At 42.2% G+C, this 27,477-nt stretch overlaps 1 protein-coding gene across 2 annotated transcripts in view; it reads left to right on the plus strand.

The window, feature by feature from the left end:
• Positions 1–24,856, plus strand: part of COL28A1 (collagen type XXVIII alpha 1 chain) — a 148,798-nt gene extending 123,942 nt beyond the window's left edge. The window contains exons 32-36 of one of the 2 annotated variants that reach the window (XM_074986210.1): positions 11,370–11,921; positions 14,939–15,126; positions 16,927–17,176; positions 20,025–20,201; positions 24,131–24,856. In XM_074986210.1, the coding sequence (XP_074842311.1) occupies positions 11,370–11,921; positions 14,939–15,126; positions 16,927–17,176; positions 20,025–20,197 (1,163 nt within the window). In that variant the 3' untranslated portion in view covers positions 20,198–20,201; positions 24,131–24,856. Of the gene's footprint in view, positions 1–11,369; positions 11,922–14,938; positions 15,127–16,926; positions 17,177–20,024; positions 20,202–24,130 lie in introns of those variants that run through there. The other variant, XM_074986212.1, reaches the window with a different exon arrangement.
• Positions 24,857–27,477: the final 2,621 nt, after the last annotated feature.

Here is a 27,477-nt window from a genome sequence, read left to right on the forward strand (position 1 = left end):
AGGCTCTTATGTAAATTAGGTGGTCATGGGATAGGAGGAAAGATCCTTTCACGGATTGGGAACTGGTTAAAAAGCAGAAAACAAAGGGTAGAAATAAGTGGTAAAGTTTCACAATGGAAGGGGGTAACTGGTGATGTTCCCCAAGGGTCAGTCCTGGGACCAATCTTGTTCAATTTACTTGTCAATGATCTAGAGAAAGGGGTAAGCAGTGAGGTGGCAAAGTTTGCAGATGACACCAAACTGCTCAGGATAGTCAAAACCAAAGCAGACTGTGAAGAACTTCAAAAAGATCTCAGCAAACTGAGTGATTGGGCAGCAAAATGGCAAATGAAATTTAATGTGAGTAAGTGTAAGGTAATGCACATTGGGAAAAATAACCCCAATTATACATACAATATGATGGGGACAAATTTAGCTACAACAGATCAGGAAAGGGATCTTGGAATTATAGTGGATAGTTCTCTGAAAACATCCATGCAGTGTGCAGCGGCAGTCAGTAAAGCAAATAGGATGTCAGGAATAATTGAATAAAGGGACAGAAAATAAGATGAAGAATATCTTATTTCCCCTATATAAAACTACGGTACGCTCATATCTTGAGTACTGCGTGCAGATGTGATCTCCTTACCTGAAAGAAGATATATTGGTGTTAGAAAAGGTTCAGAAAAGGGCAACTAAAATGATTAAGGGTTTGGAACGGGTCCCATATAAGGAGAGGCTAGAGAGACTGGGACTTTTCAGTCTAGTAAAGAGGAGACTGAGGGGTGATATGATAGAGGTATATAAAATCATGAATGGTGTGGAGAAAGTGAATACAGAAAAGTTATTTACTTGTTCCCATAATATAAGAAGTAGAGGACACCAAATGAAATTAATGGGTGGCAGGTTCAAAACCAATAAAAGAAAGTTTTTCTTCACACAGCGCACAGTCAACCTGTGGAACTCCTTACCAGAGGACGCTGTGAAGGCCAGGACTCTAACAGAGTTTAAAAAAGAGCTCGATAAATGTTTGGAGGTTAGGTCCATAGATGGCTATTAGCAAGGGGAATGGTATGGTGCCTAGCCTTTTGTCGAAGGCGGGAGATGGATGGCAGCAGACAAATTGCTTGATCATTGTCTTTGGTTCACGTCCTCTGGGGCATCTGGCATTGGCTACTGTCAGCAGACTGGATACTGGGCTAGATGGACCTTTGTTCTGACCCAGTATGGCTGTTCTTATGTTATGTTCTTATGTTTTTTCATGTCAAGTCTCTGTGTCCCCATTGCCCTGTGCAAGTTCAACAATGTGAGTAGTGCATTGTGGGTACCTATCCCACAGTGCCTTAGCCCCAGTTGTCTGTGGGTGTTTCATGTTTGAATCCCAGAATTCCAAGCACTGTCCCAGAATTCAGAGCACCAGTAACTGCACGAAAACAAGATGGAGATTGCACCATTTCCTGCTGTGGCATTCCAGCACAAGCATGGATGCCAAATGCTTCAAGCACGCATCATTTTATCAACCACACTGGCTGTCATGCAATTTTTCCTTCAATTACAAAGCTCAGTGTTGGTTCAGTATCATAATGGTGCTGCTGCTGCTGATGATGATGATGACAAAGACAGTTTGGAAGACCAAGGCTCCCAACTGCGGTCCAAGAACTCAAAGCTGCTGGCTGCCCTGGATGCATTGGTGACAGTGGAGTGGCGGTTTTGGACTTGTGAGACCAGCACATACAGATGGAACCACATCGATCTGGAGTCCTGGGACAACCAGCAGTGGGTGCAAAACTTTTGCAGGCGCAAGTCCACTTTTATGGAACTTTGTGATGTGCTGGCCCCCCACCCTGAAGAGCAGCAACACAAGAATGAGGCAGGCTTGAATGGTTCACAAGCAAGTGGTAATCACACTGTGGAAGTTTGCAACACCCGACAGTTACCAGGTAGTGGCAAATCAGCTCGGGATGGGCAGATCTAAGTGGGGTCCATGGTGATGGAGGTGGCCTATGCAATCTGTCAGCATCTCCTCAGGAAGACTGTGACCCTGGAAGACATACAGGCAGTAGTCGATGGCTTTGTTGTCCATGGGTTTCCTAACTGTGCTGGGACAATAGACCGCACGCATATCCCCATCGTGGCGCCAGACCACCTGGCCTCTGAGTATATAAACTGAAAGGGACACTTCTCCATGGTGTTGCAGGGGTTCATAGATCACAAAGGTCGTTTCACTGACATCAGCGTTGGCTGGTCTGGGAGGGTTCACAATGCACACATCTTCCTAAATTCTGGATTGTACAGAAAGCTCCTGGATGGGATGTTTTCCCTGACTGGAAAATCATGACTGGTGATGTGGAGATGCCTATTGTTACATTGGGCAACCCTGCTTACCCTCTGCTCCCTTGCCTTATGAAGCCCTACACAGGAGCTCTGGACCCCAGCAAGGAAAACTTCAATCACAGATTCACCAGGTGCAGAATTTGGTGGAATGCACTTTTGGCCATTTAAAAGTGAGGTTCAGATGCTTATTGATGTGTTTGGACCTCTCTGAAACTAACATCTCCACTGTGATTACAGCATGGGCTATTTTGCACTACACAGGCGAATCAAGATGGGAGACTTTCCTGTCCATCTGGAATTCCGAATCAGAGGCCATAGGCAGGGCTTACTCACAGCTGCCTACATAACCATCCACCAGTAGCCACTGTGAGGCAGAAGCAATAAATAACGCTGTAAAAAATAGCTTCATGAATGAGCTGTAGCACACATGCTACCCATGTATTTGACATAATACCAATAAATCAAACCATGTCTTAATGAATGAATGCTTTTACTTGGTGCAAGGGCGTTAAGTTGAGCTAAGTAGAATGCATGTGGTGGGAGCTGTGCCTTCAGCCCTCCCCCAACCACCTGGTTCCCTCAGCCATGCGTCCACTGTGGACCAGGCAGTATCAGTGGGCAGCTGTGCCTTGAGCCCTTCCTCAACTGCCCAGTTTGATTTGTGTTTCCCCTGTCCACTGCTGTACAGCATGAAATCACACCAAGCTCAAAGGAATTATTTCATTTTGAGGGGAGGAGAGGTTTAATTTGCAGGGAAAAGAAGCCTTCTCAAGGGTGATTGAATAGCCTTTTGCAGTGGCCCTTGGGGCTGGAGCGGCAGGCTACCCTTGCCCTCCCACCCCGCATTCAGGGAGCACAATGACAGGGGTTGGGCGACCTCTCCTCAGGGGACTATGGCCAGCAGGTATTGGCTCCTGCACTGCTGTGTTGGGAGTGCCTCTGCAGCTGCAGTAGGGAGTGCAGGACCTCAGTTTGCTCCATAACTGCTGTTAAGAGATTTGCTGTGGCCTTACTCTGCTTTGCCACTTGCTGCTGAAGGAAGTCAAGAATTCTCTGGTTAAACTCAGCCTGACTCTGATGCCACTGAGCTGTTATGTGATGCCACTGATCAGTGTCCTTTGTTAGCTTGGTGTGCTCTGCTTCAGTCTTTTCCATGTGCTGCAGAATAAATCTTGTTTGCACTTCTTCCTTCTTCTGCTACTCTCTGTTACACTGGGCACTGGCTCAGGAAAATGAAGGTCCAAATTAAGATATAATTCACATAATGTGATTTGAAATGGAATGAAGGGGCCTCTGTGTCTACTATCAGGGAAAGTTAACTTTTTGAATGCCACTGCCGGCTTATTAAGGATGAGATAGTAAGCATGCATTTCACAATACATCAGTTGCCATCACTTATCCAGCACATTTCTTTGTGGACATGGTAAACTATAAGCAATTGTCCACTTTCTGGGAGAAGAGGAGGGGTAGCCACCAAGTGTCCGGCCAGGTGTCCTGGGGGTGTCCTGTGGCAGGGAAAAAAAAATTTGACTCTTCCTAGCGCATCCTCCCCAATGATCAAGCCATGTGGGGGGAAGGGTTCAATTACATCCATATGGACGGCTGCTTGTGGGGGTTTGATGTACAATAAAAGTAATGTAAAGAAAATTAAAATAAATAATCTAAAGAAAGGCTGGATGTGAAGGGACATGGGAGGGAAAATGCCCAGCAGTGCACGGCAGTTGCCTGGCACTGGGGAGTTTTAAAAAATAAAAAGATATACTGGTGGAAAGGTATATGGGAGGGAAACGCCCATCAGAGCATGGCAGCCATGTGGCACCGTAGAGTCCTAAAAAATCAAAAGAAATTCTAGAGGGAAAGGGACATGGGAGGGGAAACACCCAGCAGAACCCGGCAGCCATGGGGCATGAGGGGTTCCTGAAAAATGAAAAGAAATGGTGGTTGGAAAAGGACATGTGGGGGAGAAGCCCCACTGAGCCTTCAAACCACGTTGGGTGGGTGGGGAACAGAGAGCCTGCTAGCTGCTGCAGGCAAATGTAAAGGAGCAGGAAGCACGTTAAGGAAAAAACAGATGCAAATTCCCATGCTTCTACAGGTTGCCAAAGAAGGCATCACCCTCCTAAAACTAACAGATATGGAGAAAGAACAGCTGCTCCTGCTGTGTGACCAAAAGCCTGGAAAATTTGCTAAAATGTTGTGTGGCGCCATGACACCAGATTGCTATCTGGTTGCCTGGCATGACAAGGCATGCTACCATGGAAGCTGCAACAAGTCAGGCCTGCCCAAGAACCTCATGAAAAATATACCAGAGTGCCTGGATGAGGCTTTTGAGGTGATCTTCAGAAAGATGTGCTCCATCCCAAAATACATTAACATGGTGTTCTGAGGGGGACAGAACCAAAGCTAGCAAACCTGTACCCATACACAACCATATAGCTATAGCCACCCACAACCCACTCCGAGCATGCAGAATAAATACTCACCCAAACTACTTGGTCCAGGGGTCTTGGGGACCAGTGTGGAGGGGCCACCATGGAGGGGACTGGTTTCAGGTCTATGGGGAAGTACTCTGGGCTGTCTGGCAGAACTTCCTTGAGCCCCTGCTCATTGCCCCCTTCCTCCTCTCCATTGCCTTCTTCCTCCAGGCCACCCAGCTCCCCCTGGCTCACCTGAAACTCCATACCAGGGCCTTCAGAAGTGTCCGAATTCAGACTGGGATCCGTGGTGGGGTCACTCCCCATAAGCTTGTGCAACTGTTCATAATAACAGCACATATGTGGAGCTCCCCCTGACTGCTAGTTAGCTTCCTGGTTGGAATAACGGAGACTTGGTGGGACAATTCACATAACTGGAGCACGGTCATGGAAGGATATAAATTGTTTACAACGGACAGACGGGAGAAAAGGAGGAGGAGTTGCGCTGTATGTGAGGGAGCAGTATGACTGCTCAGAGCTCCAGTATGAGGAAGGAGAAAATCCAGTTGAGTGTCTTTGGGTTAAGCTTAGAGGTGGAAGAAACAGAGGTGATGTTGTAGTTGGTGTCTGTTATAGACCACCAGATCAGGGAGAGGAGATAGATGAGGCTTTCCTTCAGCAGCTTAGTGAAGCTTCCAAATCACAGGCCCTGGTTCTCATGGAAGACTTTAATCATCTGGACATTTCTTGGGAGACCAATACATCAGCACACAGACAATCCAGGAAGTTTTTGGAGAATGTTGTGGATAACTTCTTGGTACAAGTGCTGAAGGAACCGACCAGGGGCCATGCACAACTTGACCTGTTGCTCACAAACAGGGAAGAACTAATAGAAGAAATAGAAGTGGGAGGGAACCTGGGCTGCAGCGACCATGAGATTGTAGATTTCAGGATCCGGACGAAAGGAAGAAGGGTGAGCAGTAACATACAGACCCTTGATTTCAGAAGAGCAGACTTTGACTCCCAAAGAGACCGGATAAGCAGGATCCCTTGGGAAACGAAGATGAAGGGGAAAAGAGTTGAAGAGAACTGGAAGTATTTTAAAGAAGTCTTACTGAAGGCACAGGAACAAACAATCCCGCTGCGTAGTAAGAAATGCAAACATGGTAGGCAACCAGCTTGGCTTAACAGGGAAATCCTTAGTCAGCTTAAATTCAAAAAGGATGCACACAAGAAATGGAAATGAGGACAGTTGACTAAGGAGGAGTTTAAACAAACGGCTGGAGAATGCTGGGCAGTAATCAGGAAAGCAAAAGTACAATTGGAACTGCAGCTGACAAGGGATGTGAAGAGTAACAAGAAGGGTTTCTACAGGCATGTGAACAATAAACAGGTTATCAGAGAAGGTGTGGAGCCATTACTGGATGAGGGAGGTAACCTAGTGACAGATGATGCAGGAAAAGCTGAAGTACTCAATGCTTTTTTTGCCTCAGTCTTCACGGACAAAGTCAACTTCCCAATGACGGTCCTAGATGATGCAGTATGGGAAGGTGGAGGGCAGCCATCTCTGGGGAAGGAACAAGTTCTGAGCTATCTAGAAAAACTAGATGTGCACAAGTCCATGGTTCTGGATTTAATGCACCCCAGGGTACTGAGGGAATTGGCAGAGGTCATTGCTGAACCTTTGGCCATTATCCTTGAAGACTCTTGGAGATCAGGGGAGATACCGGATGACTGGAAGAAGGCAAATGTAGTGCCCATCTTTAAAAAAGGAAAGAAGGACAATCCAGGGAACTATAGACCCATCAGCCTTACCTCAGTCCCTGGGAAAATAATGGAGGGAGTCCTCAAGGAATCCATTTTGAAGCACTTGGAAGAGGGGAAAGCGATCAAAAGTAGCCAACACGGATTCACCAGGGGCAAGTCCTGCCTGACCAATCTGATCAGCTTCTATGACGAGGGAGCAAGCTCTGTGGACATGAGGAAGTCAGTGGATGTGATATACCTTGACTTCAGCAAGGCTTTTGATACGGTCTCCCACAACATTCTTGTCCATAAGTTAAGGAAATATGGATTGGATCCTTGGACTATAAGATGGATAGCAAGCTGGCTTGATGGTCGGGCCCAATGGGTAGTGGTCAATGGCTCAATATCTGGATGGCGGTCTGTTTCAAGCGGGGTGCCACAAGGCTTGGTTCTGGGCCCGGTGTTATGCAACATCTTTATTAATGACCTGGATGAGGGACTGGGTTGCACCCTCAGCAAGTTTGCGAATGACACAAAACTAGGTGGAGAGGTAGGTACGTTGGAGGGTAGAGAGAGAATCCAGAGTGACCTGGATAAATTGGAGGACTGGGCCAAAAGAAATCTGATGTGGTTCAATAAGGAGAAGTGTAGAGTCCTGCACCTGGGGCGGAAGAATCCCAAACATTGTTACAGGCTGGGGACCAACTGGCTCAGCAGCAGTACGATGGAAAGGGACCTAGGGGTTATGGTGGATGAAAGGCTGGATATGAGTAAACAGTGTGCCCTTGTAGCCAAGAAAGCTAACAGCATACTGGGGTGCATTAGGAGGAGCATTTCGAGCAGATCTGGAGAAGTAGTTATTCCTCTTTATTCGGCACTGGTGAGGCCACATCTGGAATATTGTGTCCAGTTTTGGGCCCCCCAGAATAAAAAGGATGTGGATTTGCTAGAGCAGGTTCAGCGTAGAGCAACAAAAATGATTAAGGGTCTGGAGCACAAGTCCTATGAGGATAGGCTGAGGGATTTGGGCTTGTTTAGTTTACAGAAGAGAAGACTTAGAGGTGATTTAATAGCAGCCTTCAACTTCCTGAAGGGGAGCTCTAAAGAGGAGGGTGAGAAACTGTTCTCAGTGGTGTCAGATGGCAGAACAAGGAGTGATGGTCAGAAGTTGAAGAGGGAAAGGTGTAGGTTAGATATTAGGAAAAACTTCTTCACCAGGCGGGTGGTGAAGCATTGGAATGCGTTGCCTAGAGAGGTGGTGGATTTTCCAGCCCTTGAGGGTTTTAAGTCCCGGCTGGACAACGTCCTGGTTGGGATGACTTAGTAGTGGTTGATCCTGCTTGAAGCAGGGGGCTGGACTAGATGACCTCCTGAGGTCCCTTCAAGCCCTATGATTCTGTGATTCTGTGATTCCTGGACTTTCTGATAGGCCTGCTGGAGTTCTTTCACCTTCACCTGGCATTGAATTGAGTCCTAGCAGTAACCTCGGGCAGTCATCTTGCGTGACATCTGATCACAGACTGCCACATTTCTCTTGGCCACCCAAAGTCTCTTCACCACCAAGTGGTTTCTCCTAATCTCAAGAAGATCCAGAATCTCCTGGTGGGTCCACGCTGGGGCTCTCTTCTGACCCTGAGAAGTACTAGGCAAATCACTACCCTGAGTGCTCATGATTTCAGTAGATGGCTCATGATGCAATTGCTACTGATGTGGTACGATGGCTACCGATGCGGTGTGATGTGATAGGCAAAGGAATTTTTTCATAATGGGCGCCCTTTATATTTGCAGGGCTGGGCACTGCTGAATTCCAATTCAATTCCAGTTCAGATTCAGTCAAAACTTTATGGGCTTACTGTAATCTTCTTCCTGCACACCCGGATGGAGAGCAGCATACAACGAAGTGGCCATACATGGAAGGTCACCGCATAGGTTTGTGGGATACATATGGGACACTTCTGGAGGCTAATAAATTTGAATTAAGGACATGGGGCTTCCACACTATCCTTGATTTAGAAATTTAAATTTGAAATTAATGCTACATCTGTCCCATAATGTTGATATTTTGTATTCCGTATTAGGGCTCAATAAATTGAGATAATAGTGTTAACTGTGAAGACAGTGACATTTTAATATCGAGCTAACTCCTTGAAATTTGATTTTATCTCACAGTGTAGACACAGCCAAAGATGTCTTCCCTTATCTCTGTGCTACACACTGTCTGCAGAAGGGGTGACTGGCCCTAGAATTTGGGCACATTGCCTTTAAAAACTGTGGAAACCTGGGAGATCTGAGGCCAAAGCAATGTAGTTGCATGTCTTATTTTAAAGGTTTCAGAAAATATTAACTGAACAGTCAGGAAAAAAAATGTTAGGGTTTCAGTAATTACATGGTGGTGCTGTAAGACAGAGTGAAGTTCAAATTATAAAAGCAAAACACAATAAGAACATTTCTATTCATTAATTTATTTTAAAACAATAATTCCACTGAAAGTTATTAAATTGATATCGTTATGAATACTTTGTTTCCTGTGTAGACAATAGCTCCTAGTTCTCTGAAAATGTGCTCAATGTGGAGTGGCAGTGAAAAAACTAACAGGGTTAGGAACTATAGGAAGGGGATAGATAATCAGAGAGAAAGTATCATAGTGCGCTAACTAAATCCATCGTATGCCCGCACCTTGAACATCATCTATGATTCTGGTTGCCCCATCTCAAAAATATATTAGAATTGGAAAAGGTACAGAGGAGGGCCACAAAAATTGTGACTATGGAATAGTTTCATATGAAAATAGTTTTAAAAGACTGGCATCATTCATCTTAGAACAGAGGTGAAAATCAAGAATGTTGTAGAGAACGTGGATAGGTAAGTGTTATTTATTTACGTCTGCATGTAACAGAAGAACCGGGGTCACCCAATTAAATGCATAGGCAATAGGCTTTAACTAAACATAAGAAAGTATTTCTTCACACACTGTCAGGGGATGTTGTAAAGGGTTACCAGCCCTCCAGGAATAGTCTGGAGTCTCCCAGAATCAGCCACAATCTCCTGGTGACTCCTGGAGATTTTAATAGGGTATTTTAAGAAAATGACATTACTTCAAGTTGCAGGAAATGTTTCCCAGAATAGCTTCAGTCAGAATTGGCAAGCCTATATGAAGACCAACAGAATCACTGGGTTAAAAATGGTAATTAGATATATTCTTAGAGAACAGGTTTATCAATAGCTATAGCCCAGATGGTCAGGAACACAAATCCATGCTCTGAGCACTGCTAAACCTCAATTTGCCAGAAGGTGGGAGTGGATGACAGGGGAGTTCTTGTTCTGTTCACTGCCTCTGAAGCAGCTGTCAGAAGATATGATACTGGACCCAGTGGACTGTTGGCCTGACCCATGATAGCCATTCTTATGTTCTCATCTATAGTTAGTAGATGTTGGTTTAGTAGATGTTGGGTAAATAAACAAAATGTAAACAAGAAATCAGAGCACCTTCATAATAAAAATGCAGAGATAAATACTTCAAAAATTTGGGAAATCAGAATCTTCCATCCATTTCTCTCCATTCTGTATCTGGCTTATCTTTTCCTATGAAAAAAATCTCAGTAAGAGTGGATTACTTCAGTTTTCTATTTTCAGAAAAGTCATAAGAACATAAGAACATAAGAATGGCCATACTGGGTCAGACCAAAGGTCCATCTAGCCCAGTAGCCTGTCTGCCGACAGTAGCCAATGCCAGGTGCCCCAGAGGAGGTGAACCAAAGACAATGATCAAGCGATTTGTCTCCTGCCATCTATCTCCCGCTTTCAACAAACGGCTAGGCACCATACCTTACCCCTTGCTAATAGCCATCTATGGACCTAACCTCCAAACATTTATCGAGCTCTTTTTTAAACTCTGTTAGAGTCCTGGCCTTCACAGCGTCCTCTTGTAAGGAGTTCCACACGTTGACTGAGCGCTGTGTGAAGAAAAACTTTCTTTTATTAGTTTTGAACCTGCCACCCATTAATCTCATTTGGTGTCCTCTAGTCCTTATATTATGGGAACAAGTAAACAACTTTTCTGTATTCACTTTCTCCACACCATTCATGATTTTATATACTTCTATCATATTGCCCCTCAGTCTCGTCTTTTCTAGACTGAAATGTCCCAGTCTCTCTAGCCTCTCCTTATATGGGACCTGTTCGAAACCCTTAATCATTTTAGTTGCCCTTTTCTGAACCTTTTCTAACGCCAATATATCTTTTTTGAGGTGAGGAGACCACATCTGCACACAGTACTCAAGATGTGGGGGTACCATAGTTTTATATAGGGGAAGTAAGATATTCTTCATCTTATTTTCTATTCCTTTTTTAATTATTCCTAACATCCTATTTGCTTTACTGACTGCCACTGCACACTGCATGGATGTTTTCAGAGAACTATCCATCATAATTCCAAGATCCCTTTCCTGATCTGTTGTAGCTAAATTTGTCCCCATCATATTGTATGTATAATTGGGGTTATTTTTCCCAATGTGCATTACCTTACACTTACCCACATTAAATTTCATTTGCCATTTTGCTGCCCAATCACTCAGTTTGCTGAGATCTTTTTGAAGTTCTTCACAGTCTGCTTTGGTTTTGACTATCCTGAGCAGTTTGGTGTCATCTGCAAACTTTGCCACCTCACTGGTTATCCCCTTCTCTAGATCATTGATGAATAAGTTCAAAAGAGTGGTCCCAGGACTGACCCTTGGGGACCGCCACTAGTTACCTCCTTCCACTGTGAAAATTTACCACTTATTCCTACCCTTGGCTTGAATGACTGAAAATCTGATACGTTATTTTTTTCAGCTGCATTAATTGTGTAATTGAAAGGGCATTTCTTATAAAATTTGACAAAAATTGTTAATATTTTAGGTTGTGGCATCAAATGTAAAGAAACTCCACTGGAACTTGTATTTGTGATTGACAGCTCAGAAAGTGTTGGACCAGAAAACTTCAAAATTGTCAAAGATTTTGTGAAAACACTCACTGACAGAGTAACAGTCAACCAAGCTACAGTCCGCATTGGCATTATCAACTTCAGCCACACAGTAGAGCTGGTTTCGACTTTGCAGCAATACACAACCAAAGAGAAGCTGAAACTTGCTGTTGATAACATGCAGTACCTAGGGGAAGGCACTTACACAGCTAGTGCTATTGACAAAGCCATTGAGGTATTTCAGGTTGCACGGCAAGGGATAAGAAAAGTGGCTGTTGTAATAACAGATGGAGAAACCGATTCTCGTGATCAATCGCTGGATGTTGTTGTGAGGAATGCACATGCTCTCAACATTGAGATATTTGCAATTGGTGTGGTTCAAAAGACTGACCCCAACTTCAAGGATTTTCTGGAAGAACTGGAGCTCATTGCTACAGACCCTGACAGTGAACATGTTTACCAGATAGATGACTTCATCACACTTCCAGGTAAGAGAAACTACCTCTTTAACAGGGGCCGTGAAAATAAGACATTGATGGAATTAGGCCTTTGACATTGAAACTAAAGCTACTCAGTATATTTCTGTAGCGAAGTGGCTTACCTCTTACCTTCAGATGCAATTTGTTCCTCAGTTTCTCACTTCCTGTGTAGTTTAGTTCTCTGGCCAAATCAAATCTTCATGCTTTCCAGGGTAAAAGAATGTCTAATACAAACAAGGAGAGTTCCCATATTCTTTAACCAGCTTCTTCTGGTCTGTGGGCTAACAGCCCTCCATTGAAGACTGTCAACCACTCCCCAGAATGTTTCAGTGTTGGGTCAAAACTACATTGTCTGTGAAGTCTTCTGTCCTTTGTGCAGGAGAGAGAAGAGGATTCTCCGCACTCTGAGTTCTCACAGTGTCACATAGAGCTATAAAGGAGCTTACAACATTTCCCAAACTCCCCTCCCCATAGGCTCCACCACAAACTACTTCTTCTCTGTCTCTCCCCTCTATAGGTTCAACATTTTCAAGGCCAGGCTCTGATCATCTAGTCTGACCTCCTGTATAACACAGGCCACAAAACTTCCACAAAATAATTCCTAGAACAGGTCTTTTAGAAAAACATCAAATACTGATTTGAAAATAGCAAGTGATGGAGACTTAACCATAACCCATAGTAAATTGTGGCGTGATTTATTATCCATACTGTTAAAAAGCTACAACTTATTTCAAGTCCAAATTTGTCTAGTTTCAACTTTTTGCCGTTGGATACTAGTATCTTTTTCTTTGATAGACTGAAGAGTCCATTTATCAAATATTGCTTTCCCTTGCAAGTACTTACAGACTGTAAGTGGTCAATAGGTGGACCATGGGCCAAATCTGGACCAGAGACTTTTGAATGGATTCGAAAATCTTTTTATTTATGTATCATTTTCTTTTTATTATTATCGTCTCTGCATTCTGGACTTTGACTGTACCTTGTGAAAGAAATTTAGACTTTGACAAAAAATAATTGACTACCGTTGAGACTTAAACCTTAAACTTAAACTTTGATAAAATACCTAGATTAATCTCCTAGAGTTACAAACACTTGGTAACTGATAATCCGCATTCCAGTTATAATCTTGACTTTTCATTTAAAAACATACATTACACAACACCAAAGCGAAAAATAATAGAATGTCTTTTTAAGTTGTTCAGACTTTCACACATGGAAGACATACAGTTTTACTAATCATTGTCCTGAACCTGGCTGGGTGCTTTGGGAGGTGTTTGGTTCTGATTCTCCTGACACGGATGGTCTGCTTGGTGAGTGTTTTATTTGCCCTTAATGTCTTTTTTTAAATGGGTAAGTGAAATTAATCCTGAGCTTGCTTAATTAGAGTGTTTATTATTTACATTGCCTATACCATGTGATCCAGATAGCTTTGTCTCAGGAACGGTCTTCTTCCTGCTCACAACCTCTTCAATTTTTTGTGATTAACTTTTATTAATTTTCATAAGCAATTGAAATAGGACACCACTTGCCTAGACAGTAGTTCACTTTCAGTATCTCCTGCCTTCTGTCTTCACTGATATTGCTCCCACCAATGTCTCTTTCACATGGGGGATAAAGGACCTCCCAGCAGGCCTGACTCTCACGTTTGTAGTCACCATAGCCCACAGGAGCTATAATCTCCAGAAAGCCAGTGTTCTAAACTGAAATTTCTAAGGCTTGTGCTAGGCCTGTACTCTGCCTGATGGCACCAGCACCCCTTGATACAAACTCATAAGATTGAGATTATTCTTTGGTAAATTAAAATATTATGGTCCAGATCCATTGACTTCAATGGAAAGGAGAAGCGTAAATACCTTTTGTGAATGTAGGCCTGCATCTTTTTTTCAACTCCACTGGTATCATTACATCAGAAGGGTGTGACAGATGATCAGGTACTCAGTTAGCCCCTGAATTTGTAATGACATTTGCCTGCAAACATAGCATTGCAGAACTGGAGCCTTACTGAGTACATGGTAACATCATTCTTATCCTCTGATGCAAACTATAGTCAGGGGTGACTCAGTTGTGTTCCCTCTTGGGTCAGGGGCCAGACCATGATGCGTTCATAGCAGGATTGGGACTTCAGAACTGAGACACAGATTCAGCAATTTTCTCTACTTAACTGTCCCTATTTAGATACTAATAAAGCATCCCTGCCCAGCACTTTGTTGTAGTTCCATTCAGTCATTAAATGGGAGAGATCATTGCTATATGAAGCAACAAAAATAAATAGATGTGAAATACTCATTTTTATATTAGTTCTCTTAAGATAATTTTCAAGTCATTTTCCTAATTAATTCACCATGTTTTCAGGGATATGCTAGATGTAGACACTTTCAAGACAAATAGGTGACTGCCAACCAAAGCTACAGACACTGGAGCAAGGGTTCTCAAACTCAGGCCATGAATGGGTATCAGGTGTCATAATCACGCTGTTTTTTTCCATATTCTTAACCAGGAGAGGGATCCCAGCTAGACACTATGGGTTTTCCGTGAGAAGAAGGGTGAGAGCCACTTCCCTGGGTTATAGATTTCTTTTTGTTCATGTCCTTGATCACTTTTGAGAAACTTGGGCAACTGTTCCGCTTATGCACTGAATTTCCTGTCAGAATCAAAGTCAGGTGTGGCAGTTTTCATCTCTCTCACTCTCTTTCAAACGCTAACATGTACACTTTTTTCCTTCTGGTCATTGACCCAAGACGAAGTGGGAAAAGTTTCTGGTCCTGGAAGCATTTGTACTGTTTTAACTAAATGTTTCTAACACTATCAAATGTTGAGGTTCAAAGTCATATCATCTTGAAGACTACATTGTTTTATTCCTTCTCATGGCAATTCTGATATGACCTTAGCTGTCAATGTTTCATGAACCTCTGGAATTAAAGATTCATGTTTTATACCATGGTACAAGTATGACTAGAATCAGGTTCCAAGTTTCTCTTTTCTTTTGTTTGCCTCTACAAAATTCCTATTTCTGCTAATCTTTTCAGCTCTTGAGAATAATCTCTTCAAACAAATCTGTGAGAATGACTCCAGTTCATATTTCACCACAGTCCTCAGTTCATTTTCAACTCCTCACTCTGGATTTGAAACACCAAATGAAGATATTGATCAGTTTGGTAAAACTCAGACTCCAGAACTTTATGTCCCTCCACCAACGCAAGAAACTACCAGTTTTGTAAGTAAAGAATAATTGTTGATCTTTTAAAAGAGATAAGCCCTTGTTTACATTAAATGTAATTTCTTAAATTTTTATCTTTATAAGAGGCAATATGATCAAACCATAAATTTGTTCAATAGACAGAAGATTTGAACAAAGGATATTTAAAGTAGAACTTGAACTTAAATGTTAATTATTGAAAGAGCTGTTTACTAAAAGAAGTAGATGCTGGAATCTTAGAATCTAATGAGATTTGGAAGAGATTTCAAACTTTTCATAGTATGGACACACTATAAAGTGAACTTTGTGGGTCTCTGTTCTCTAATTCATATTTTATATAAATCAGCAACACTTTATGAATGCAACTGGAACAATTTCTTACATGGAAAAGTACTATTGGAAAACAGAATTAGGTAAGAAAAGAAAATATATGTAGCACATGTATGCTATGAATCTATAGAATATTGTGGGTGTACTGACATAAGTTGCTAGCATAGCCATAGCCTGAGCAATGTGGCACCCTGGCTATGTCTACATGAGCCCCAAACTTGAAGTTTACTAATAAAGCGCTGAAATGCATATTCAGCGCTTCATTAGCATGTGGGCGGCTGCGGCACTTCAAAATTGACGCGGCTCGCCGCTGCGCGGCTCGTCCCAACGGGGCTCCTTTTCAAAAGGACCCCGCCTACTTTGAAGTCCCCTTATTCCCATCAGCTCATAGGAATAAGGGGACTTCGAAGTAGGTGTGATCCTTTCAAAAAGCAGCCCCGTCAGGACGAGCCGCACGGCGGCGAGGCGCGTCAATTTCAAAGTGTCGCGGCTGCCCGCATGCTAATGAAGCGCTGAATATGCATTTCAGCGCTTCATTAGTAAACTTCGAAATGGCCATTTGCATGGCCATTTCAAAGTTTGGGGCTAGTGTAGACACGGCCCCTGTGTGCCAAGTCACAATGCCACTCACTTGAATTTGGTCAAGCCACCCCTCCACTCTGGGGTAAACAGGCAAAATTTGTTTAGTTAAGGATGAGCATGATGAAATGTTGCCTCGTGCAGCAGATTGCTTTGAGTGGCCTCTGATTTGGATTTTTGGTATGTAGTCCTTACGTTAATACTCTTTCTCTAACATACTCCTGTTTGCATTGATTTATTTAGTGTCATGTCACTGCTTATGTGTACAGCTAAGCGGTCAAGATTACTTTTCTCCTTGACTCAGTACAGAATTTCTGAAGTAGTCAATTTTTTGTCAAATAAATACCTGTTTGCATGAAGTGTTGTATCAAAAGCAGCCAAGGGAGCACAGCTACGCACCTTCCTATTAAGACTCAATTTGCCTTTTTTCAGTTTACAAATTTGAATTGACAGGATTTTTAGAGCAGAAACCAAAGTACAAATTAATACAGAGGTTCCTACAGCACTGATTAGCTGGAATTAGGTTGAACCTAGCCAGTGACTGAATTAAGTGAAAGCATAATACTGTCTTCTTGGTCAATCAGCACCCATAAAGATTTAAAAATTGTTTAGTGAAAACCAGCAGCAGCCATTGAGCCAATATCAGAGACAAGAATAAAAGCCAGGAATTAGCTGCTATCCCCTATGGTTTTGCCCTGGAACTTCTTCAGATGTTCTAAATCTGCAGAAAGCAACAGAAAGATGGGGAGGTCCACAATTCGTTAGAGAGGCATGACATTCCTAGCCAGGAGAGCCACACATCACGTGAGAAAGTTAGAATTAGCTTCCTACATCATCTCAATTTTTTTCTTTGTATGCGAGTTTCAGTAGAATTTTATCATTAATGTAAAATTTTGAATCCTTTTGTAGCTGAGCCCTCCAAGGACTGACAGAGAGACAGAGATGTTCCCTTTCATACTGGCTTATAGTGCTAGCACTCCTTTGCAAAGGAACATTCCTGATAGTCAGACACAGCCAGGGACCTCTTCTCTTTCTGGCAGACATGATGACTTGCAAACTAAAACTCGTAGTCGAGATGAACCTCTGCCATTCCATATAAACACAGATGTAGAACGGCCTTCAGCAGTTCTGCCGCCTCAAGTAATAGCAACTAAAAAAGGTAAGGAGCAAATGCAGCTGCTAGAATTTGGAAAGAACAAAGCTCTCATTCTTGTCTTGTTACAGTTGGCTTTTGTTTTACAGTAGGGCTGTGTCTACACTTGCATTCCTCTTTCGAAAGAGGTATGCAAATAAGGGGAATCAAAAATGCAAATAAGATGCAGATTTGCATATCTGGCACCTCATTTGCATATTCTAATTTTGAAATAATGTCTTTCGAAAGAAGAAAACCAGTGTAGACACTGCACTTTCAAAAGTAAACCCCAGCTTCGAAAGAATCCTGCTTTCCTCTTTTTTATGGGAAGAAGGATTTTTTTCAAAGATGGGGTTTACTTTCAAAAGAGCAGCATCTACACTGTTTTTTCTTATTTTGAAAGAGGATATTTTGAAATTAGAATATGCAAATGAGGCACCAGATATGCAAAGTTGTGCCTCATTTGCATTTTCGATTTCCCTCATTTGCATACCTCTTTTGAAAGAGGAATGCAAGTGAAGACACAACCTAGGTGTTTGTTAGGGTTTGTTAAGGCTATTGTTTTTTTCACTTACATGCTGACTACTTTTCACAACACTTTGAATACAAACTATTTTAAAAATTGTATTGTGCCAAATGTAGGCAGTATAAGGAGGTAGAGTGGGTTAAGTGAACAAGTCTTTTTCATGCATGGAAGCATAAGCTCAAGTAACTTAGCCCAGCTAGGCCGTTTCTACACAGGCCACTTCCTTTGGAAGTGGCATGCTAATACATGGCCCAAAATATGCTAATGAGGCAAGGGTACAAATTCCCCGTGCCTCATTAGCATAACATCACATGATTTGGAGTCCGGAAGACTGTTCTTCTGGACTCCAAAACACCATGCAGAAGCACGGCCCTGGGGAGCTTCCAGAAGGATGTCCTTCTTCTGCAGGCCCCTTCTTCCCAAAAATTTTTGGGAAGAAGGGGCCTCTAGAAGACGGACTTCCTTCCAGAAGACCCCCTGTGGGCTGCACTTCTAAACAGTCTTTTGGAGTCCAGAAGAACGGTCTTCCAGCCTCCAAATCATGTGATGTTATGCTGCTGAGGCACAGGGAATTTGCATCCATGCCTCATTAGCATATTTCGGGCCATGTATTACCATGCCACTTTCAAAGAAAGTGGCCTGTGTAGAAATGGCCCTAGAGAAAAATGATAGCTCTACACACAACTGAGAACAGCTGGCAACCTCTGCTCAGGCAAACTTAGGGCCTGGATTTGTAGCAGATGTTTATAGTCAATGATGAATGGCATTCACAATGTTATAGGAGGTACTCTGCTCACTAGACTTGCCTCCTCTATTTTTCAGTTTAAGCAATATTAACAAAGCTTAATATTTGCTAGTCCCCACATCATTGGTTCCCAACCTTTTGTCTTCAGTGAAACAATTCCACTGCACACCCACTTTCTTCAGCTGAACCAATTGCTCATAAATGCCACATTTACTTACATTTACTATTGTTATAGCCTTACTCAAGGGATTTGCAACATAGCAGTGCATATAACAAGCTAAACAAGGGTCAAATGCATTCATGTTTCAAATCCACCACAGAATACACTGTCTTAGCCAGCGAGCACTGGCACATTTTCCAAATCTGCTCAGTGCCATGCTACAGATGTGGAGCAAATGAGTAACAACTGAAAGCAGGCTCCCCTCCCTACCAGCCCATTCCCACTCTCCCTTCCTCCATCCCCCTTGCCACAGGAGTGGGGATGGGGTCCCCACCAATTCGTTTGGACCGGGAAGCAATATTTCAGCTTCCTCCAAGTGCGAACAGGGTCCTGTGGGGTTGGCATTTGGCCTCATGGGCCATTTCTACACAGGCCACTTTCTTTGAAAGTGGCATGGTAATACACGGCCCAAAATATGCTAATGAGGCATCGATGCAAATTCCCCACACCTCATTAGCATACGGTCACGTCATTTGGAGTCTGGAAGACCGTTCTTCCAGGCTCCAAAATGCCGTTTAGAAGCGCGGCTCCTGCAGGGTCTTCCAGAAGGAAGTCCTTCTTCCAGAGGCCCCTTTTTCCCAAAAGTTTTCAGGAAGAAGGGGTCTCTGGAAGAAGGACTTCCTTCTGGAAGCTCCCCAGGGGCTGCGCTTCTACACTGCGTTGTGGAGTCTGGAAGAAGGGTCTTCCGGACTTCAAATGATGTGACCATATGCTAATGTGGTGTGGGGAATTTGCATCCATGCCTCATTAGCATATTTCGGGCAGTGTATTACCATGCTACTTTTGAAGAAAGTGGCCTGTGTAGAAACGGCCATGGTGACTCTGCATTATACTCTCTGAGGACCAGGGCAAAAAGCCAAAGCACAACAGTGGTGGTTGCGAGCCTTGCAACCCAGGGCTGAAGTTAAAGCCTGAGCAGCTTAGCTTCATGGATACCCCTGTGGCATGGAGCCCCAAGCAATTGCCCTGCTTGCTAACCCGTAATGTTGAACTTGAGTTTTATATGCAGAAAAAACAGCTGTGACGATAGTGTTTTTATAGCATGCTGAGGTAGGGGGAAGGGCTCAGAAAGACAAATGTTGAGACCCCCCCCTTCTCTAGAATAAGAGCCAAATGCTAGTGCCTCAACACTGATTTAGGTTCAAAAATAGGGATTTAAGCACCCAAATTTGACAAGCGAGCCATTAGTCCATATAGCTTTCAATCCATTCACATACCAATCATCAACATCAATGGGAGTTTGACTGAGGACTGTATGGGACTCCAAGAGATCAAGTGGGTGGAACAGAAAGCGGTGTCTATTTACTGAAGACAATTCTTTTATGAAAGTCAATTTGTCACAATATGGAAGAAAACTCCCAACCATCTTAGCTTGTGTTTTCAGATCCTAGGTGCTTGGATCCTCTGACACCAGGAGACTGTCGAAATTATCAGGTGATGTGGTATTATGCCGAGGATGCCAATTCTTGTGCCCAATTCTGGTATGGAGGTTGTAATGGCAACAGAAATAGGTTTAAGACAGCAAAAGAATGTCAAGAAACCTGTGTCTATGGATGAACAAGTAAGTCACATTTATACTGGTGGTTGTACTCACAAATCCATATTCATTTTTCAAGCTGAAAAGACAAGAAAATTAATTGTGCAGCATATTGCATGCAGGGACCAGAGGTATTCAACCTGGTCTACCAAGTACAACCCTCTAACAGGATGCAATCTTGATTTATAGACATACTACAGTAATTAAGTTGTTCTGTTGCCACGCGGAATATTTCCCAGACACTGTTTAACATGCGCTTCCACAAAGAAATATAATCTCTAGCCCTTAGGTAGCATTTTTCATCCATAAATCTTAAAGTGCTTTACAGCAGGAGAGTAAGCATTATCATATCATGGTAAATGGAGGTGCTGTAATGTTACCTAATTTACTTGGGAGCGCATGTGGCAATATAGGACTGCCCACAGTCTAATATCGCCAAAGAAAAAAAACTGCATCTCATAGCTAAAGCTCTATAGCCACCACCACTACCATCACCACCACCACAATTTCATTGGTTGTTGGGGCATCATAACTGATGAGCTGTCAACTGAATGTCTCTAGAGCCCTGATGGTTGTATTCCAGTGCTTGAATCTCCAGGAAGTCTATTCCTGTCCACTTTTGTATGTTTCCAGTCCATCTCTTCTAATATCTCCCTCTTCCTCCCTTCCCCTGCTTTGTTCCTTGGATAGACCGGATAGGCTTGTTAAATGGCTGTACTACCTCAGCTTGCACATCTTCATGGTCACCAGGAATTCTTCATATTATCCAGTGCATTGGATGATGATGTTGCAGACTTCTTCATTGGCGATATGGTTAAAGTAGGAGATGCCCAGAATTTTACAGCACTATCTCATCTCAGTCGTAGCTGTATCTTCCATTCAAGTTCTGCTGTAAAGGTCTATGTCTCATGTGTATACAGAAAAATGGAGACGACCAGAGCATGCAGCAGTTTCAGTTTGGATTCTAGGGAGATGTTCTTGTTTCTCCAAATTAGCTGCAGCTGTTTGCTCAGTTCTTGCCAGAATTTCTGCCTTTCATCCTTCAGCAATGACGACTGCCCCAAAATACTTGAACTGTTTCACTGTCTCCATCTCTTGTCCACTGACCATGATACGTGAGATGATCCTGTCAAGTTTGCCATCTACTCGGTTTTCTCTGAACTGATTTCCATGCCATATTTTGCAGGGGTTTTATCCAATCATTTCACAAGGTTGCCAAGTTCATCTTCCCTGCTCTCCAAGCTATCAATGTCATCAGTGAACCAAAGATATGAGGTTGTTTGCATGCACCTCAATATTGACTGTGCCTATGGGATCTTCTAGGGTATCAGTCTTTATGCCCTCCACGTATATGTTGAATGGCATTGGCAAAAGCAGGGCACCTTGATGGACTACAAAGTGATGCAAAACCACTCTCCTATTGTGCCATTGATGAGAACTGCACTGTTGGCCTTGGCATATAGTTGTTTAAAAGTAAGAATAAACCTATCACCAACATTGTACTTCCTTATGGTTAACCAGAGAGCTTCATGCTATACTCTATCAAACGCTTTCTTAAAGCCAACAAAGACATGGCTGAAGTCCTGCCAGTGGTGTAAATACTTCTCACATAGAACACAGAGTTTGAAAATCTGTTCTGTGGTATTTCTTCCAGCACAAAAGCAGATTTTTCTTCAATGATGATATTTTCTACTTGTGGCTTCTATCTGTTCAATATGATTTTCATCATCATTTTGGTGGAACAGCTAATTAAGCTTATGGTCCAGAATTTTGACACAATTGCAGGTTGCCTTTCTTTGGTAGAAGGGTAATTAATGATGTGGCCACATGAAGGGCCATCGCCCGGTCTGCCAGATCTTGTTGCAGTTCTTGATGAGTACATATATTACTATATCTCCTATGTATTTCATCAGTTGGGCTAGGATGTCATCAATACCTGTAACCTTTCCATTCTTAAGTAATTTCACACCTGTCTGCTCTTCTTCATGCAGTACTGGAAAGTCATCCTCCTCTGTTGATTTGGGCTCTCTGGGACACTATGAACTGCCTTTGTTTGGTGGTCATATAGCTTAGAGCAGAAGTTTATCCACCTATTGATGAAATTCCTTTCTTCTGTAAGACAACCCCCTTCTTTGTTTTAAATTCTGATCCACCTTTCCTTCATCAGATCTTTAGAGCCTGGAAAGCTCATTTACTATTTTCATTATTGATACTCTTCAATTTTAGACCATTGCTTTTCAATCTATATCTCCTGGGTCACCTTCATTCCCTTCTTAATCTTTCTGCCAATTGTTGTGTATTTATCAGTTTCCTTGGTGCTAGTCTTGTCTCTCTTGAGTTCTCTTCTAATACCACACATTTGCAATGTTTCATTTGTGATCCAAGGTTTTATCATCTTCCAATTTTTCCCGAGGATATCCATTGTGGCGTCATTCATTACAGTGTTAAAATTGTTGACCAGTGTTTCTACATCTTCCTCTACCGCAAGAAGCAGGGCAAATTTTCCACTGCTCATTGCTCAGAATGACTCTGCCATGCTTCAGTCTCTGACTTTTTCTAAATCAAACTTGAGCTTGTGAACTTTGGTCTGAAAATTTTCCTTAGCCTCAACCTAAAGTTTAGCATCACAAAGTCATGATAATTTCCAATATCAGCATTGGAAAAGCTCCTTATTTTGGCTTTGTTGACTCCAGAACAAAGTCAGTTTTCCACTATGATGTAGCTGATCTGTCTGTGGTGTAGACTATCAGATGCATGCCACATTGATTGTCTGGATGCTGTATGTGCTCCTACTATGTTTGCAGGAACGCAATTGTTAGAGCTGGCAAACTCCAAAAATCTCAGTCCTCTGTCACTGGTTACTGCATTAGAGAACGGGCCACAAAAATCTCACCAATCGCCCTGTACAATCAGGATATTTTTTGTGTGCCTTTATCAATGATGTCTTGGAGCTGATTTATGATTTAAGATTTTTACAATGATGAGCATATCATTATAATATATTGTTAGGCGTAAATTTGTAATACTGTTGTATTGAATGGTACTGCATTAGATGAATGGAAATAAGCCTGCAAGACACTGGGTGGCATCTTAATACCGAATTCTTGATATCTTTATGCACAAGAAATCCTATGCCATTGACATGTTTGTCCTCTCCACTGTAATTGCATACATGGCTTTCTTCCATTCATGCCTCACTAAAGTTCTTCCATTTGACTTCAGAGATTCCTAGAGTGCCAGCTGTATTGTTCCATTTCATGAGTTCTTTCAACCTCCCTATTTGTCTCAGTGTTCTTACACTCCTTGTGGGTAAGGTGAGGTTAGCTGTTCCATGGATAGTCTTTGTAGGGGTTACACTGGTAGTATATGTGTCATGTCCACCCTAGTGGGAGACAAATGGTGCAACCATCGTTAACCCAGTCTGCAAACAGTCCAGTGTGGACATGATTGACTTGCTCAACATACGGTGTGTCTTGGGCCGATTTCTATCCTGGTGGAACTCATCCGTCTCCAGGCAACCCCCTTTTAGATGCTTCTTATGACACACAGGAGGAGCAGTGGGCCTATTCTGTTCCAGAAACCTCTCTATAATAGCTCTCTCTATATAGGTTGATGTTTTTGATATTTTCTTGATATCTTACACATTTTTAAAAATGAAGGTTTTGCTGCAAGTAGCATAAGTATTTACAGTTAAACAACTGTGGCTACATCTTATTAACTACGTGGTATAGAATCCAGCAGAGTAACATCTGAGCCATTATGTCTGGTATCAGAAGTAACTGCCTTATATTTGTTTGTGAGTCTAGGAAAATATTTATTTCCATATTCCATATTCATGTAAATCACAGAAAATAGATTACATTTGAGCTTTTGTTTAAACAAGCAACATTGAACTGCAGCAATTACATTCCTCAAGGCTATATAATAATTACATTAATTGTATTTACCTCTAGAAACTGCCATTTGGAATTGGTGAAGCTGAATGTTTCTGGAGCGTGTGAAGGAATGAACACTTGAGAATAATCCAGAATGATGTGCCAGTGTACACACCACTAGCATACCATTTAGAGTTTTTCACAGTACGACAGTCATGTTAACTAGGATGTGGAAACATTCATGTATAGCATATCTTGTATAGCTCATAACAGCAATAACTTTTTATGCATAAAAAGGAATATATCTTTTTCTGCCAACTTTGTTGCTTTGATATGATACTGTATATGGCAAATATCATTCCAGTTCTAGAATTAAGATATCAAACACTTTGAACCTCAGCATCTAACGCTAGAGGCCTCAATCTGTGTGCAATGTAAAATATGCTAGTTTTAAACAAATTAGTGGTGACTGAAATGGTTACTTTTTACATCACTGAGAGCAGCAAATTAAAATTTGTCATTGATTATCTCTTGTGCATTTAAATACCATGGATATATCTGAATTAGTGGTTTTTTTCTTCTGTTGAAGCTAGTTTGGATTCAACACTAGAAAAATGTCAGTAAGAAAGGTAAGCTCTGTCAATTGTTTTTATTATATTGCTAGGGTAATATCTGAGAGTCTTCAACTCATACACTATGCAAAATATTTTGATTTCTCAGGTCCCCTCTGTAATAGAATGAAATGAAAAATTGGACTACTGTTTAAATAAAATTAATTACATTGTAATTAAAAGGGAAAAAGCACTGGAAGTTGTACAGAAATCTTTATTTCTATTATACTGCTTCTTTACTTTCAGACACAACCCTACTTGAAAATACTACATAAGCTAAAACTGAAGAGCTTCTCATTAAATTAGAAAGCACCACCTATAAAGCAGTCTTGCATTGTTATTTATTTGGAAATACAGTGCTTCCACCTGCACAGGCATTCAAGCCAGACTTTGACTTAATGCTTATTATCGTTCAATGGAAGATAAAATAGCTGCTTACACAGTTTTCAGTATCAGAGAGGTAGCCAAATTAGTCTGTATCTTCAAAAGCAACAAGACCACCTGTGGCACCTTATAGACTAACAGATATTTTGGACCATAAGCTTTTGTGGGCAAAGACCCGCTTCGGCAGATGCACGAGTGGGGATTCCAGAGGAGGGTTTAAAAAGGGGGTCTCAGTCAAGGGGAAAGCCAGAGTTCAGGAAGTGAAAAAACAGATTGCTAGAGCCAGACGTGTACCCAGAAGCTACCTGCTACAAGACAAGCCCAACAAGGAAAACACCACTGGCCATCACATACAGCCCCCCAACTCAAACCTCTCCAGCGCATCATCGGTGATCTACAACCCATCCTGGACAATGATCCTTCCCTCTCACAGATCTTTTCAAGGCAGGCCAGTCCTTGCCTACAGACAGCCTGCCAACCTTTAACAAATTCTCACCAACAACTATAGACCATACCACAGTAACACTAAACCTAGAACCAATCCCTGCAACAAACCTTGCTGCCAACTCTGCTCACATATCTACACCAGCTATAATATCACAGGACCTAACATTAACCACACCATCAGGGGCTCCTTTACCTCCACATCTACTAATATAATATATGCCATCATGTGCCAGTCATGCTCCACTGCAATTTACATTGGCCAAACCAGACAATTTCTACATGAAAGACTAAATGGACACAAATCAGACATCAGGAACGGTTACATACAAAAACCTGTAGGAGAACACTTCAATCTCCCTGGACACTCAGTAACAGATTTCAAAGTAGGAGTCCTATAACAAAAACAACTGAAAAATAAAATGGAGGGAGAAACCTCTGAGCTGCAATTCATTTGCAGATTTGACTCCATTAACCAAGGATCAAACAGAAACTGTGAGTGGCTAGCCCCTTACGAAAGCAGTTTCTCTGCTCTGGAAGTTCACACCTCCACATTAGAATCTGACAATGGGCCACAACCCCCCTGACTGATCTGGCTTGTTTTTTCTCCTCTCTTGATGTATACTACTGGTAATGGGCCTTTTCCACCTGACTGAATAGACCTTTTAAGCTTTGGCCCTCCCTTTTACTGGGATCCCCTCTTTAAATATTCCTCTGAATCCCTGCCCACCCCCGCCCCCGCAAAACTCATGCATCTGACAAAGCGGGTCTTTGCCCGCGAAAGCTTATGCTCCAAAATATCTGTTAGTCTATAAGGTGCCACAGGACTTCTTGTTCTTGAAGATACAGACTAACATGGCTACCTCTCTGAGATTTAAAAGTAGCAATCCTACAACAAAAAAACTTCAAAAACAAACTCCAAAGAGAAACTGCGGAGCTGCAATTCATTTGCTAATTTCACACCATCAGCCAAGGATTGAACAGAGACTGGGAGTGGTCGGCCAGTTACAAAAGCGCTTTCTCTGCTCTTGATGGTCACACCTCCACATTAGCTACTGATAATGTGCCACATCCTTCCTGACTGAACTGACCTGATTTCTCCTGTCTTGATGTTCACAACTCCACATTAACGGCTGATAATGGGCCACATCCTACGTGACTGAACAGACCTTGTCAACTCTGGCCTTCCACTTGACTGAGACTCCCTCTTTTAACCCTCCTCTGGAATCCCCACTCATGCATGTGACGAAGTGGGTCTTTGCCCATGAAAGCTTATGCTCCAAAATATCTGTTAGTCTGTAAAATGCCACAGGTCTTCTTGTTGCTTACACAGTTTTAAGTTCCTCTTACCTAAGCCCTAAAGATATCAAAAGGGATATTGCTATTTACCTCAGGTGTTAAGCAGACTTCACTGAAAGAAATGCTGGAGCACATGACTTTTGCAAAGGACTGGTGATTTTGTGTCCCCAACCTGAGAGATGTACAACAGGACATATTCAGAAAAAGATGTTCATCCATTTCTGAAAACTTGTCCCTGGTAATGTGTTTCAAGTTAGATATCCAAAAAGGAATCAGCCCAAGTCACCAGTCATGTTCAAAATGTTGCTCTATTTGTACAGAACTAATATGATCTAGTGATTGCTTCATCCTGAAAAATGAATAATTTAATGTCTGATTAGAGTGCAGAATTCAAAAACAAGGAGAGGCAAACAGTATTGCTTACTTAAATATCAGGAGGTCAAGGATTTAAAACAAAATTAAGCTGTTAAAAGCTCAAATACTATTTTTCTTTCACAGAATTCGACCCCCCTCTGCAAACAATCCTCTTCATTTCTTATTCTAAAATATATTGAAATGTATTAATGAGGCCACCAAAGTCTACTGTTCTTTTGGAAACAAATGCACAGCAAATGATATAGAGAAACTGTGGAAACTAAGATTTTACTGCCCCATGGGATAAATAACCACACTTAGCAGGGCACAATT

This window comes from Carettochelys insculpta, chromosome 2, assembly GCF_033958435.1.
Source record: "Carettochelys insculpta isolate YL-2023 chromosome 2, ASM3395843v1, whole genome shotgun sequence".
Lineage (NCBI taxonomy): Eukaryota > Metazoa > Chordata > Testudines > Carettochelyidae > Carettochelys > Carettochelys insculpta.